The sequence below is a fragment of the Hoplias malabaricus genome, chromosome 7 (assembly GCF_029633855.1).
Source record: "Hoplias malabaricus isolate fHopMal1 chromosome 7, fHopMal1.hap1, whole genome shotgun sequence".
In the NCBI taxonomy this organism is placed as follows: domain Eukaryota; kingdom Metazoa; phylum Chordata; class Actinopteri; order Characiformes; family Erythrinidae; genus Hoplias; species Hoplias malabaricus.
Genome location: NC_089806.1, coordinates 45,333,652 through 45,349,321, shown reverse-complemented (window position 1 = coordinate 45,349,321; position 15,670 = coordinate 45,333,652). Strand labels below are relative to the sequence as shown.

Below are 15,670 nucleotides of genomic sequence, written 5' to 3'. Positions count from 1 at the left end.
TTCACAATCATATGGAGTAATTGCTCACGTCCTGCTAAAACAGCCTTTAATGACTAGGATTTCACTAAAGCGCTATAAAAAGGGATATCTAATATTTATGAGTGTTATTGTGTGACAAAAACAAACTAAAACAAGTAAAACAATTAGAGAAAATCAGTTCTCTTGCCTTCAAATATAGACATGATGGACAATGTACCAGAATAATGAAGATACTTCAAGCATCACCATGACAAAACTTAGCATGACCAATAAATCTCTATTCTGAATACAACTTTATTCCTGAAGATTTGTTTTGAAATATTCTGCCATACAAAATAAGTTTGAGGGCTTTTCTAAACCACACATAAAAAAATGCATAAACAATGGGATTACATGCTGAATTTGAATTACCAATCCAACCCAAGAAGTCAATCAGTTGTACTGGATTGTCATAATTATGATGTGGGTCAACAAAACTGTAGATCAGAAATGGTGCCCAAGAGCCTGGAAAAACTCCCATAACAATAGCTAATGTTTTAGTGGCCTTGCTCTCTACTTTACTGACAGACTGTCCTCTTGAAGGATTCCTGTGAGTGAGGGTATTGCGTATTGAACGAGACTGTTTCTGTGCTACAATATATATTTTCAGATATAGACTTAATATGACAATAGTGGGAATGTAAAAATTGACCATAGCAACAGTTAGAGCAGTTACAGGCCCAAGGATCATCATACACCCTCCTTCACACAGGATGTCACTGTAGTCCTCAAGGCCTCGAAGGCTGGCCTCCAGGAAAATCATCCCAAATCCCACAGCAGCAGAAAGACTCCAGCAAACAGTGATCATTAACAGAGTAGTGAGAGGAGTCATTTTACTGTGGTAGAGCAGGGGGTGACAGACGGCATAATATCGATCAATAGAGATAAACATAAGATTTAAAATAGATGCTGTGCAGAGTGTAATTTCAAGGCTGCTGTGTATTTTACAGAATACAGTCCCCAAATACCAACAAGTTTCCACAGAGCGTATCATCCGAGGAGGCATCACAGTTCCTCCAACAAGCAGGTCAGCTACAGCCAGAGCGAGAGTGAGGAAGTTTGTTGGAGTGTGCAGCTGCTTAAAATGAGCTACAGCTATGATCACCATAAGATTTCCAAACAATGTCAGAAGCACAATGAAGCCAAGAACAAGATAAGTCACAGTTCTAACAGCCAGAGGATAGACATTCTGTTGACAAGAGTTCAGATGATGTTCATAACAAAGAGTAATGTTTCCTAAGCTCCCATTTGGGATTATAGAATTTTCTACATCATTCATTTCAGGATATTTTTTCTGTGCTATATGTACGGCAGAATTTCTGCTACAAATATTTTAAAACAAAACATTCACTCTAAATTATTACAGTCAGATGAAACACTACTTATATACTATAATATACTACAACTTCAGAGGTAAAGATGGGTGAGTTTTATCCTACTCATATGATATTAGGGTGTAAATTAGTTCTCTCTCTCAGGCCTAATATCTGCCTGCATGAGAGGGCAAAAGCCACAGAGAGGAGAGAGCAGCTCTCATTTATACTCTTTCTAAAGTCCACTCCTTCTCAATAAAACACTCTTCCTTTCTGAAAACCTGATACAATTTCTGATATTCAGTAAATAAAAAATAAATGGTTAAATAATGATTTGTCTTTAAAATAAAATTTAATGTGTAATATAGTGGAAATCTAGGATTTTATAACCATCTCTGTACAAATACTCCTGCATTTTGTAAAGTATTTTGAGTTTCCTGCAGAGGAATATAAAAAGGTTAGCAATGTCTTCATTCAAAATGATCAAATTACAACAAAATCTTCTGCTGATGACTGGAGACCACCTTTAAATGACAAGCACAGCACACTGCTACAGAACTACAAGGGTAAGGGCAAGGATCATATTCACCCTAGAACTGAACACCCTAGAATTAGAACAAAACTACATTCAGCTTCCGAATCATTAAGGTAAAATAGCTCCACACAGGAGGCAGTTAATTACATATTCATCCATAACACCCTTCAAATAAAAAAAGCAATAAGACATTGGCCTGTGGCATTCAGAAAACATCCTCAGACCCACTAATCAACATCCTGCAAATAGTGAAAAACCTATCCATAGATTTAATTGTGCTGCTAAAACAGCCTTTAAGTATCACGATTTTCTGAATTACATGTAACTTATTATACTTGGAAAAGCATGAAATATACAATTAATAAGAGCTGTTTCAGGCCGTAGAATCAATACACACCGTCCTTCATGGATAATACTACTCTAGTCTAAGAGGCCTCAAATTTTAAGCTTTAGGAACATCATTCCAAATCCCACAGCAGAAGAAACCTTACAACAAACAGACTGCATAATATAATTCAATAAAAATAAACAATTTTATTTAAAACAGAAGCTGTGAATGGTAGGCTGCTGTATATTTTACAGAATACACCCCTCAAATACCAAATAGCCTAAACAGATCACATTTTACTACAAGTTACCACTACTTCTCTGGAAAACAGTCAGTCAGTGGATACATTTCTGATAAAATTTTCATCTAGGTTCAAAATAAAGTCAAACATCTCTACATGCCCATTTCAAATATTTCAGGTATGATTCGAGTTCATTCTCCAGAGAATTCAATGTCCTTGACAGTTTAATCAAACTATTTAAATATACTAAATCCTGTACAAGAATTTAACATAATTTATTTTAGATTGTCACACCAATTCAGAGATAATCCAATTGTAATTTTACATTCTTACATAACAACAAATAAATGACAGTCTTCCTGAGATTATATGGCACTAAAAATTGGCTACATGCAAAAGCCACAAAATGAAGAGCGCAGCTACCATGTAAACGCCTTTAGACATTACATACTTCCCACAAAAACACTAATATGTTTCCTAATGACCAACAAATATCTGTCCTTATTAGATTTTGAAATTAATGTAATTAGTCTTCAGAAAAGTCATGGCAAAAAATTGGTTAAATGTTGTACTTTAATTAGTTGTATTAATTTACAAATAACACGTATACATACACTGTAAGGAAAATATAGCATTTTTGCTGTCAAAAGATTCAGTACTACTCATATATTATGTTAAAACAATTTGGCTTGAACCTATTGAACATGAGGTAATGGCCATAAAATTATCCACTGAAGTGCTGACAATTGTCTCTAGGTGACAATGCAAAGAACACTATTCTACATTACCACAGGTGAACATCCACAAATAAATGAAGCCAAGAATCTTTCAAGAAGTACAAACCATGGAAGCAAAGTGAAGAATTTCATTGGACACCAATAAAAACACACTCTTACCACTCGAGAGGTGCTAAACACATGCCTGTGTTCTAGAAGGCCAGTTGTATTGAATACAATCACCTACAGACGCTCACCATAACAAAGCTTTACTCACAGTACCATTCAAAAACAGGTTTATGAGATATCGATCCCTGGTTGTTACCTAAAGTGAAATAAGGCAACAATTCAACACTTAAAACAAGGAGAACATCTCATCTGTGGATGCAGTCCTGTTTATTGAACATCTCTTTACAAAATTCTTGACTAAGAAAACAGTCTAAAACCCTTGAGATTTTCCAAAAGTCTATATAAAATTTCACAAAATCAAAAGCAGTGTGCCTGTTTGACAAAAAAAAATATGAACATTTGTGCACTACCTGTCGAACTCTATTCTGTGTACAACTTAATTCCTGAAGAATTGCTTCTGAATATTTTGCAAAACAGAATAAGTCTGAGAGCCTTTCTAAACCAAACATAAAAGAATGCATACACCATGGGATTACATGCTGAATTGAAATTTCCAATCCAACCCAAGAAATCAAACAACTGAAATGGAGAGTTCAAACTGAGAAATGTGTCAGCAATAGTGTACATTAAAAGTGGTGCCCAAGACACAATATAAGCTCCCATAATAATGGCCAATGTTTTAGTGGCCTTTCTCTCTGCTTTACTAATGGACTGTCCTTTTGACTGATTCATTTGAGACAGGGTATTTTGTACTGAACGTGACTGTCTTTGTGCTACAAAATATATTTTAAGGTATAGGCTTAGAATGACAATGCTGGGGATGTAAAAACTGAATAGTGCAATAATCAAACCTGTTATGTGCCCTAGAATCAACACACACCCTCCTTTACAAATGAAATCAGTGTAGTCCTCAAGGCCTCGGAATTTAAGCTCCAGGAAAATCATCCCAAATCCCACAGCAGCAGAGACACTCCAACAAACACTGATCATGAACAGAGTAGTAAGAGGAGTCACTTTACTGTGATACAGCAGGGGCTGACACACGGCATAATATCGTTCAATTGAGATAAACATAAGATTCATAATAGACGCTGTACACAAAGTAATTTCAAGGCTGCTGTGTATTTTACAGAACACACTCCCCAAATACCAACAAGTCTCCACAGAGCGCATCATCCGTGGAGGCATCACAACTCCTCCAACAAGCAGGTCAGCTACAGCCAGAGAGAGAGTGAGATAGTTAGTTGGTGTGTGCAGCTGCTTGAAATGAGCTATAATTATTATTACCACAAGATTCCCAAACAAGGCAATAGCTACAATGAACCCCAGGACAAGATACATCGCAATTCTTAAAGCTAATGGGAAGATAAACTTCTGACAAGAGTTCGGATGATGTTCAAAACAAAGAGAAATATTTCCTACACTCCCATTTGGGCTTAAATAATTCTGTAAGTCTATCATTTCAGGTATGAATTTCCCTTCATGGAGAAAAATAGAAATAGACAAAAAAAAATTTAACTAATTTCAGAAAATGTTTTATGACAAATCAATTAGTTTTATATGACAAATAAAATATTATCAGACTAAATCAGACTAAGTTTCATTTTCATTTTACATTCTTACATATAATGATAGAAACTGAAAGAAACTGAGTCTGTCTATAATCATATGACAGAGGCTCTTACATCTGCAGGCAAAAGCCACAGAGGAGAGAGCAGCTATAATTTATACTTTCTGGAGTTGATTCCTTCCTACTAAAACACTCCCTCCCACTGGAGTCCTGACACACTTCCAGATAATCAGTCAAAATTTCACTATCCTTATTACAATCTGACTTAAAATTGAGCCATTTAATAAATATGCTAACCACATATACATTTTATACATTTATTGCTTTGTAGCATTTTAAGTCTCATTAAGTTGTCTACTATAGAGAACTATACTGAACATGAATGTGGTTGAGTTAACTCATTCTTCTGAACTTTCCTGCCATGTGGTAAGACTGTGTATGTGAGAAGATGGAATGGACTGTGTTGTTTGTATATATATATATATATATATATATATATGTGTGTGTGTGTGTGTGTGTGTTTGTCCAATGCGATATCTCCTGTATCTACCCTTTTTTCCTGGTTTTCCTTAAAAGCCAGACAGCACAGGATAATGTGTTTAAGTGAATGTTTCTGCACAAAGCATATGAAATTTTATTTTATTTATGTATCACAAGAATAACCACGTGTTACGCCATAACAAGATACACATTTAAATGTTCTACTTAAAAAAGCATATGTATTGTATAGAATCTTTATCATTTTACAATTGTCAATAACTGACAATGAACTGGATGATGGAAAATGAATGAATGAACTGTCAATAGTTACTGTACTATTCCATTATTTTATCAAGTACTTACATATTTAACATGGGGTAAGAGCAAAAGAATGTTCCACTGATTGTTGGAGACTGTCTCAAGGGACAAGAACATATATTAACACAAGCAAAATCCCTAAATAAATCAAGCTATTTTAAACTTACTAATGGTGGGACAAACTATGGAAACAAATTGTAAAATTTTGTTCAATATTACCAGAAACACAGACACTCATCACTCCAAAAGCTCGTAAAATATTCATGGCTGTGATTTAGAAGGTCAGTCATAATGAAAAGAAGCATCTGCAGCAGCTCAACATCTAAGTCTCCTAAGTCCAAGGCTATAAAAAAACAGATTAACACAGTAACTTATTCAGAAATAAAAAAAACTGATATCACTCTGGACTTTGCCAGCTAGTTACTCATCACCTTACACATTGAAAACATCATATCAATGGATGCAATTCAGCGTTTTGAACATATCTCAAAACAGGAATATCACTGTTAAAACAATTTCAGGCTTTCCAAATGTTCTATATAAAATGTTGAATGAATTACTGTCTGGATGAATGAAAAAACAAAAAATTAGCAGAAAATAATTTCCTTGCCACAGATAAAGATATTATGAGCATGAAAAAAACAGTTGTGAAAATGTATTTCAGCAAGACCAATAAAAATCTATTCAGAATACAGCTTAATTCCTGAAGATTTGTTTCTGAATATTTTGCCATGTAAAACAAGTCTGAGGGCTTTTCTAAACCACATATAAAAGAATGCATACACAATGGGATTGAATGCTGAATTAGAATTTCCAATCCAACCCAAGAAGTCAATCAATTGCACTGGACTGTTAAAATCATGCTTTGGGTCAGAAAAACTGTAGATTAAAAACGGTGCCCAACACCCTAAAAAAACTCCCATAATAATGGCTACTGTCTTTGTGGCCTTGCTCTTTGCTTTAATAGACCGTCCTATTGCAGGATTTATGTGTGTGAGTTTATTATGTACTGAACGAGACTGTCTCTGTGCTACAAGATATATTTTCAGATATAGGCTTAATATGACCATAGTGGGGACGTAAAAAATGAACATATTCACAATTAAAGCCATTATGGGTCCTAGAATAACCATACACCCTCCTTCACACAGAATGTCACTATAGTCCTTGTGGCCTCGAAGTTCTGGCTCCAAGAAAATCATCCCAAATCCCACAACAGCAGAGACACTCCAACAAACAGTGATCATGAACAGAGTAGTAAGAGGAGTCACCTTACTTTGGTAGAGCAGGGGGTGACAGACGGCATAATATCGTTCAATAGAGATGAACATAACATTTAGTACAGAGGCAGTGCACAATGTAATTTCAAAGCTGCTGTGTATTGTACACAGAAAACTCCCCAAATACCAACATGTCTCCACGGTACGCATCATCCGTGGAGGCATCACAACTCCTCCAACAAGCAGGTCAGCTACAGCCAGAGAGAGAGTGAGGAAGTTAGTTGGAGTGTGCAGCTGCTTGAAATGAGCTATAGCTATGATCACCATAAGGTTTCCAAATAATGTCAGAAGCACAATGAAGCCAAGAACAAGATAAGTCACAGTTCTCATAGCCAGAGGATAGATATTCTGTTGACAAGAGTTCGGATGATGTTCATAACACAGAGTTAGGTTTCCCACACTCCCATTTGGGATTAGATTATTTTCTATGTCATTCATTTCATGGATTTCTTTTTATTTACTTTTGTGCTAAACGTTATATTTTACTGTAGAAACTTGCTACAAACTTTTTAAAACAAAGCATGAATAAAATCACAAATTCACTCTATTACAGGCTAATGAAGCACTACTTTGAGAAAAATGCTACAATTTCATAGCTAATTATTGGTAAATGTAATTACTCTCAAATAATATTAGAGTTTATTTATTCTCTCATAATGTCTGCAGGCATGTGAGGGCAACAGCCACACTGAGAAGAGAGCAGCTCTCATTTATACTCATTCTGGTTGGATGATACTCATTGGATGATGTTCAAAACAAATGGAAACCTTTTCCACATTCCCATTTGGGCTTAATCAATTTTACATGTCACTTATTTCAGATATGCTTTACCCTCTGGGGAGAGAAAAAGTGAAATCAATATAAAAAACCCATTTTAGTGATAACTGTGATAAAAGATTTTATGAAAAAATTGTTTGCCCCTGTAAGGGATATATTTAATTTTATATTTAAGATAAATCTTATTGTATACTTAATTTGTATCATAAAACATTATTCAATAAATCCAACAATATTTCACTTTCATATTCAATTCTAATTTAACATTACAGCAAGTCTTTTTATGATCATGATAAAGGCTCTGCTTGCATCACATCTCCACATAGAAAGAGCAGCTCCCATTCATACACTTTCAGAAGTCCACTCCTTCCCACTAAAACTCTCCCACACAGTGGACTTCGATACTCTTCCTGATGGTCAACTGATATAAAACTGATTTGGTTAGTCTTGTAATAATGCCAGAACAATATAGATGGTTCAATGTTGCCCTTTAATTAGTGGGAATAATGTACCAAACACGTAAAATATATTACTGAACATCTAGCATTTTCCAACTGTCAAAACATACTGTACAAATCTCCTATTGTATTTAAAGTTATTAGGTCTTTACACATTGAAAATGGGGTAACAGCAAAAGACTATTCCGCTGATGGCTGGGAAGTGTCTCAAGGTGAAAACAACAAAACACTGTTCTACATTGCAGCAGCTAAAAGACAAGACATAATTGAATCCATGTTAAGCATCTATGCAGGTGTACAATTCATGAACACAAAGAGTAATGTTTCATTGCATACCACCAGAAACACAGACACTCACTACTGCAGGAGCTGACAAATATTCATGTGTACGTTTCATAAGGCCAATCATAATTAAAGGAGAAAACCTGCAGCCGGTCACTTTAGAAGAGTGTGAGGCTTAGAAAACAGTGAATATGCAGTGAACTCCACAAATATAAACTTATAATACATAGGATTCTGGATGTCTGTCAAACTGCTAAAGACCAACGACTCAGCATTTTGCACATTGAGAATATCGAATACATCAATGCAAGGCTACGTATTGAACATCTCTACAAAAAACAATAAAAGATCATATGCAATGGATGCCTGCATTTTGCTAAAACAGCTTTTAGAACTTTAAAACTATATGCATTATGAAATTTTCTAAAAGGTCTATATAAAATGACATACAATCTATGTTTGAGAATTGAACTTATAAGTGTGTGTGATTGGACAAAAGAAATTAACAAACAACTGAGAAAAAACAGTTACAACAATCAATGGAAAACCAATTTCTCACCTTTCAACAAACATATGTTCCTTGAGCAAAACTGTGATAAGGATGCATCAAACATCCATGTTTATCCACATGTAAAACATCAGGACAGGTCAAACTCTATTCTAAATATAACTTTATTCTTGAAGATTTGTTCTGAAATATTTTTCCATCTACTATAAGTCTGAGGGCTTTTCTAAACCAAACATAAAAGAATGCATACACAATGGGATTACATGCTGAATTAGTATTACCAATCCAACCCAAGAAATCAATCAATTGCACTGGACTGTTGAAAGTATGTTGTGGGTCAGAAAAACTGTAGATTAGAAATGGGGCCCAACACCCTAGAAAAACTCCCATAACAATGGCCAATGTTTTAGTGGCTTTTCTCTCTGCTTTACCGAGAGATTGTCCTTTTGTAGGATTCATGTGAGAAAGTGTACTCTGTATTGAACGTGACTGTCTCTGTGCTACAACATATATTTTCAGATATAGGCTTAGGATTATAATGGTGGGAATGTAAAAAATGGCCATTGCAACAATTAAAGCCGTTATGGGTCCTAGAATCACCACACACCCTCCTTCACACAGGATGTCGCTGTAGTCCTCGAGGCCTCGAAGGTTGAGCTCCAAGAAAATCATCCCAAAGCCCACAAAAGCCGAAACACTCCAACAGCCAGTGATCATGAACAGAGTAGTGAGAGGAGTCACTTTACTGTGGTACAGCAGGGGGTGACAGACAGCATAATATCGCTCAACTGAGATGAACATAATATTTAGAACAGAGGCTGTGCACAATGTAATTTCAAGGCTGTTGTGTATTTTACATAATGTATTCCCTAAATACCAACAAGTCTCTACAGAGCGCATCATCCGTGGAGGCATCACAACTCCTCCAACAAGCAGGTCAGCTACAGCCAGAGAGAGAGTGAGGAAGTTATTTGGAGTGTGCAGCTGTTTGAAATGAGCTATAGCTATGATCACGATAAGGTTTCCAAATAATGTCAGAAGCACAATGAAGCCAAGAACAAGATAAGTCACAGTTCTCACAGCCAGAGGATAGACATTCTGCTGACAAGAGTTTGGATGATGTTCATAACACAGGGTTAGGTTTCCCACACTCCCATTTGGGATTAGATTATTTTCTATGTCATTCATTTCATGGATTTCTTTTTATTTACTTTTGTGCTAAACGTTATATTTTACTGTAGAAACTTGCTACAAACTTTTTAAAACAAAGCATGAATAAAATCACAAATTCACTCTATTACAGGCTAATGAAGCACTACTTTGAGAAAAATGCTACAATTTCATAGCTAATTATTGGTAAATGTAATTACTCTCAAATAATATTAGAGTTTATTTATTCTCTCATAATGTCTGCAGGCATGTGAGGGCAACAGCCACACTGAGAAGAGAGCAGCACTCATTTATACTCATTCTGAAGTCCTCTCCTTCTCAATAAAACACTCCTCCTTTCTGGACCCCTGATACCAAGAGTTTGGATGATGTTCAAAACAAATAGAAACATTTTCCACACTCCCACTTGGGCTTAATCAATTTTACATGTCAATTATTTCAGATATGCTTTACCCTCTGGGGACAGAAAAAGTGAAATCAATATAAAATACCCATTTTAGTAATAACTGTGATAAAAGATTTTATGAAAAAATTGTTTGCCCCTGTAAGGGAGATATTTAATTTTATACTTAAGATATATCTTATTGTATACTTAATTTGAATCATAAAACATTATTCAGTGAATCCATTAATATTTCACTTTCATATTCAATTCTAATATAACATTACAGCAAGTGAGTCTTTTTATGATCATGATAAAGGCTCTGCTTGCATCTGCAGGCAAAAACCACATAGAGAGGGCAGCTCCCATTCATACACTTTCAGAAGTCCATTCCTTCCCACTAAAACACTCCCACACAGTGGACCCCAATACTCTTCCTGATGGTCAACTGATATAAAACTGATTTGGTTAGTCTTGTAATAATGCCAGAACAATAAAGATGATTCAAGTTTGCCCTTTAATAAGTGGGATTTATGTACACTCAACACGTATAACTATATTACTGAACATCTAGCATTTTCCAACTGTCAAAACGTACTGTACTATTCCCCTACTAGTGCATACAAACTGAATATTATTGTATTAAAAATTACTAACCCATTACACATTGAAAATCGAATAATGGCAAAAGACTATTCCGCTGATGGTTGGAAAGTGTCTCAAGGTGAAAACAACAAAACACTTCTACATTACAGCAGCTAAAAGACAAGACATAACTGAATCCATGTTAAGCATCTATGCAGGAGTACAAATCATGAACACAAAGAGTAATGCTTCATTCATACCATCAGAAACACAGACACTACTGCAGGAGCTGACAAATATTCATGTGTGCGTTTCAGAAGGCCAATCATAATTAAAGGAGAAATCCTGCAGCCGGTCACTTTAGAAAAGTGTGAGGCTTAGAAAACTCCACCCAGCTTCATTCACAGTGACCTCCACAAATAAGAATTGATAATACATTAGATTCTGGCTGTTAGTCAAACTGCCAAAAACCAACAGCTCAGCATTTTGCACATTGAGAACATTGAATGCATCAATGCAAGGCTACATGTTGAACATCTCTACAAAAAACAATAGAGGATCACATGGAATTAATGCCTGCATTTTACTGAAACATTTTGCTTGTTTTAGGGTTTTCAAAAAGGTCTATGTAAAATTTCATTTTTGAGTTTTGAATTTGAGTGTCTGATTGGACTAAAAAAATATAGCTACAACAATTAGTGGAAAACAGTTCTGACAGTTGGGTAACACTAAGATAAAGGTACATTAATTCACGATACCTAAGACAGTAATAAAAATGGTTATGTAGTATCATAATTAATCATTCAGGAATGGTAATAAACAAAAACTAGCAAAAACGATCTTTATTTTAGGATTTCATAAAATCCTAATATAATGCTAGTTCTTGTTTCTATCATTATTTAATAATCAATTGTGACAATACTTAGCTGTTTAGTAGTGCTTGTTACTGACTTATTACTTAATATTTTCTTAAGTGCCATTTAGTTTTGTACCCTAATAGTAAAGCGTTACCCAGTTATCTTAACTTCAAACAAAGATATGATGAACAATAAACCAAACTGGTGATAAAGATGGATCAAACATCAAACAGAAAGGCCAGTCAAACTCTACTCTGAATACAACTTTATTCCTGAAGATTGGTTTCTAAATATTTTGCCATACAGAATAAGTCTGAGGGCCTTTCTAAACCACACATAAAAGAATGCATAAACAATAGGATTACATGCTGAATTTGTATTACCAATCCAACCCAAGAAGTCAACTAACTGTATTGGACCAACCAATCTAAAGCTTGGGTCAGCAAAACTGTAGATTAGAAATGGGGCCCAACACCCTAGAAAAACTCCCATAACAATGGCCAATGTTTTAGTGGCCTTGCTCTCTGCTTTACCGAGAGATTGTCCTTTGGCAGCATTCCTGTGAGAAAGTGTACTCTGTATTAAACGTGACTGTCTCTGTGCTACAAGATATATTTTCAGATATAGGCTCAGGATTATAGTGGCAGGAATGTAAAAAATGAACATGGCAACAATTAAAGCTGTTATAGGTCCTAGAATCATCATACATCCTCCTTCACACAGAATGTCGCTGTAGTCCTTATGGCCTCGAATCCTGAGCTCCAAGAAAATCATCCCAAAGCCCACAGCAGCAGAAACACTCCAACAAACAGTGATCATGAACAGAGTAGTGAGAGGAGTCATTTTACTGTGGTACAGCAGGGGGTGACAGACGGCATAATATCGTTCAATTGAGATAAACATAATATTTAGGACAGAGGCTGTGCACAATGTAATTTCAAAACTACTGTGTATTTTACAGAATACACTCCCCAAATACCAACAAGTCTCTACAGAGCGCATCATCCGTGGAGGCATCACAACTCCTCCAACAAGCAGGTCAGCTACAGCCAGAGAAAGAGTGAGGAAGTTATTTGGAGTGTGCAACTGTTTGAAATGAGCTATAGCTATGATCACCATAAGATTTCCAAACAATGTCAGAAGCACAATGAAGCCAAGAACAAGATAAGTCACAGTTCTCACAGCCAGAGGATAGACATTCTGTCGACAAGAGTTCGGATGATGTTCATAACACAGAGTTATGTTTCCTACGCTCCCATTTAGGATTAAATCATTTTGTACTTCATTCATTTCAGGGATGAATTTTGTGTCTAATGTGTCTAATGTTATACAGTACAGCAAAATTCTTGCATCAAATATTTTAAGCTTAAAAAAAAAAAAAAATCACAGATACATTCTTGGCTATTACAAGCAAATTATCTACTCTGATTAACGTCTTACACTATCAGAGCTAAGGATGACAGGTTTTTACTTTTCTCATAAAACATAGGAAGTGTAAAAGCAGGTCTCATCTCTCAGGGCCAATGTCTGCCTGCCTCTGAGGGCAAAAGCCACAAAGAAGAGAGGGAAGCTCTCATTTATAATCCTTCAGAAGTCCACTCCTTCCGACTAAAACACGCCTCCATTCTGGACCCCTGATACTCTTCCTGATGTTCAGCCAATTTCAAATTGTTTTATTATACAAATTCTGACCAAAAGAAAAAACTGCATTACCATGGCACACAGCATGGAGACAGAGAAGCTGCTTTTGTAGCTTTGTACTTTTAATCATAGTTTTCAGTGCACATACCTTACTGAGGTTTTGATCTCTGAAATCAAATTTCCAGCCCATTTATAAAAGCACAACATAATTATCAATGGAGTGGAGGTTGAGAGAGTGGAGCACTTCCAAGTTCCTGGGAGTGCACATCTCTGCTGACCTCACATGGGCCTTAAACACCCAACACCTAGTGCAGAAGGCACAACAGAGACTCTACTTCCTCAGGAAGCTGAATCACTCCCACCTCCCTCAACACCTGCTGGTGAACTTTTATGGAGCCACCACCGAGAGCATCCTAACATACTGCTGTACAGTCTGGTTTACCAGTTGCACAATACAGGACAGGAGAGACATACAGCGAGTGGTGAGAGAGGTGGAAAAAAAATCATAGGAACTTCACTACACCCCCTCAGCGACATCTACAACTGCCGACTCCAGAAAAAGGCTACCAGCATTTCAATGGACATCACTCACCCTGGACACACTCTGTTTTCCCCCCTCCCCTCCAAAAAGAGATTCAGACAATTAAAAGCAAAAACAAACAGGTTGAAACACAGCTTCTTTCCCCAGGCCGTTAAAGCCATCAACCCATCAAGCCATCAACCTCCCACCCTACTACCTTAACCAAACCATCCTGATTGACAATCATTAGAATCAACAGACAACCACCCATTCTAATGGACAAGAAATTGCACACGGCACTTTTAAATTAAGCCTGTATATATATTCTGTGTTAATGCTCTGAACAATCTGCTATTTTGCACTCTGAACAATCTGCTATTTTGCACATGTATAGATTTTATATTCTAACTGCTGCCTGAGAGAGGATGCTAAAACTGTATTTCACTGTTTTAACACTGTTCTGAACATTGTTTTCTCAGCGACAATAAAAGCTATTCTATTCTATTCTAATGAAGTATGCAGGGAGAATCAGCATCTTGCAGCAATACATGTGAGAACCAACAAAAAGGGCTCAAATATAATTTAGAAGTTGAGTTTATTCACTGTGAGTGCCAAAACATGTGCTAGTTTTACTGTGTTTAAGCCTCAAAACTAGCAATGGCTTTACTCAACGTGAGCCTCGAATTGAGTGCAGGGGTCATACTGAGTGTGATCCTCAATATGACCCCTGATTTTACTTGACTCAGGGCAAGTCTCGTGTGAGGCTTACAAGTACTGACAGGTTAAGCACAAGATTTATTGAACAGGGTAAAACTGATGTAAGATTGACCCCATTATACTCCTAGGAAAGAGCAATACTAGAGATACACAGCAGAAATTTGCTGGACTTTGGGAAGACTCAGCTTTAGGTTCCCAGGGGCTTCAAAGTGTACACAAAAACAAATACATTGTAGTTGTGTATTGTAGTTGCATTATAGCATTTTACCACTGTCCATATTACTACTAAAGTATTTAAATAAATAAAAAGCCATCATGTATTTCCAATACCTTTTCCATAAAGAAGATTTATACCAAGTATCTATGATTAACCACAAGAAGAAAATCTCATCAATGGATGCAACTTTGCTTGTTTTAATTCTCCCTTCAATCAACTTCCAATTATATCAAATTAGACCCCATGCAACCCAGTGAATTTGGATCAACCCCGTGATGCCTGAAATGGGAAGGTGAAATCAGATATTTTTGGGCCCTCTTGATAGTTACATAACTTCAATTACAGGATTTTCCAAAATGCAATATAGAATGTCATTTTATCTATAACAGAAAAAATGAATAAATGGAAAAAAAAAATCAGAAAAGGTATACTTATTAGTTGTAAAAGCGTAACCATTCTATAAAAGTGATACGTTATTGTAGTATGATTCCTACATGCATGCAGAATAATATGATTAATAAATTCATTCAGATTCATTATTTGAACAGGCAAATAAACCACTACTTAAATGAAAATTTAATACATCAGAACTAAGAATCAGCGAGTCTTAATATTTTCATATAACAGT

At 35.9% G+C, this 15,670-nt stretch overlaps 5 protein-coding genes across 5 annotated transcripts in view; all 5 read right to left on the bottom strand.

Annotated features, from left to right (window-relative positions):
* The window catches only part of stx7l (syntaxin 7-like), a 300,211-nt gene that overhangs the window by 245,374 nt on the left and 39,167 nt on the right, over window positions 1–15,670 (bottom strand). The gene's annotated exons all lie outside the window — the stretch shown is intronic.
* LOC136702777 (trace amine-associated receptor 1-like) lies at window positions 257–1,297 on the bottom strand. Its single transcript, XM_066677917.1, has 2 exons — window positions 967–1,297; window positions 257–894 (listed from the first exon to the last, which is right to left on the bottom strand). The coding sequence occupies exons 1-2, from the start codon at window positions 1,295–1,297 to the stop codon at window positions 257–259; spliced, it is 969 nt and encodes a 322-aa protein (XP_066534014.1).
* On the bottom strand, window positions 3,701–4,621 carry LOC136702776 (trace amine-associated receptor 1-like). The gene has a single exon (XM_066677916.1). It carries the CDS (start codon window positions 4,619–4,621, stop codon window positions 3,701–3,703), a length of 921 nt encoding a protein of 306 aa, XP_066534013.1.
* LOC136702775 (trace amine-associated receptor 1-like) lies at window positions 9,101–10,141 on the bottom strand. The gene is made up of 2 exons (XM_066677915.1): window positions 9,811–10,141; window positions 9,101–9,741 (listed from the first exon to the last, which is right to left on the bottom strand). Exons 1-2 carry the CDS (start codon window positions 10,139–10,141, stop codon window positions 9,101–9,103), a joined length of 972 nt encoding a protein of 323 aa, XP_066534012.1.
* Window positions 12,197–13,237, bottom strand: LOC136702774 (trace amine-associated receptor 1-like). The gene has a single exon (XM_066677913.1). The coding sequence runs from the start codon at window positions 13,235–13,237 to the stop codon at window positions 12,197–12,199; it is 1,041 nt and encodes a 346-aa protein (XP_066534010.1).

Excerpts from the sequence above, each read along its gene's own strand:
- LOC136702777 (XM_066677917.1), bottom strand. The coding sequence starts at position 1,297 with ATGAATGATGTAGAAAATTCTATAATCCCAAATGGGAGCTTAGGAAAC. Across the intron at positions 895-966 it reads GTATTTGGGGACTGTATTCT|ATCGATATTATGCCGTCTGT; the intron begins GTAAAATACACA and ends TTATCTCTATTG.
- LOC136702776 (XM_066677916.1), bottom strand. The coding sequence starts at position 4,621 with ATGTATCTTGTCCTGGGGTTCATTGTAGCTATTGCCTTGTTTGGGAAT.
- LOC136702775 (XM_066677915.1), bottom strand. The coding sequence starts at position 10,141 with ATGAATGACATAGAAAATAATCTAATCCCAAATGGGAGTGTGGGAAAC. Across the intron at positions 9,742-9,810 it reads GTATTTAGGGAATACATTAT|TTGAGCGATATTATGCTGTC; the intron begins GTAAAATACACA and ends TGTTCATCTCAG.
- LOC136702774 (XM_066677913.1), bottom strand. The coding sequence starts at position 13,237 with ATGAATGAAGTACAAAATGATTTAATCCTAAATGGGAGCGTAGGAAAC.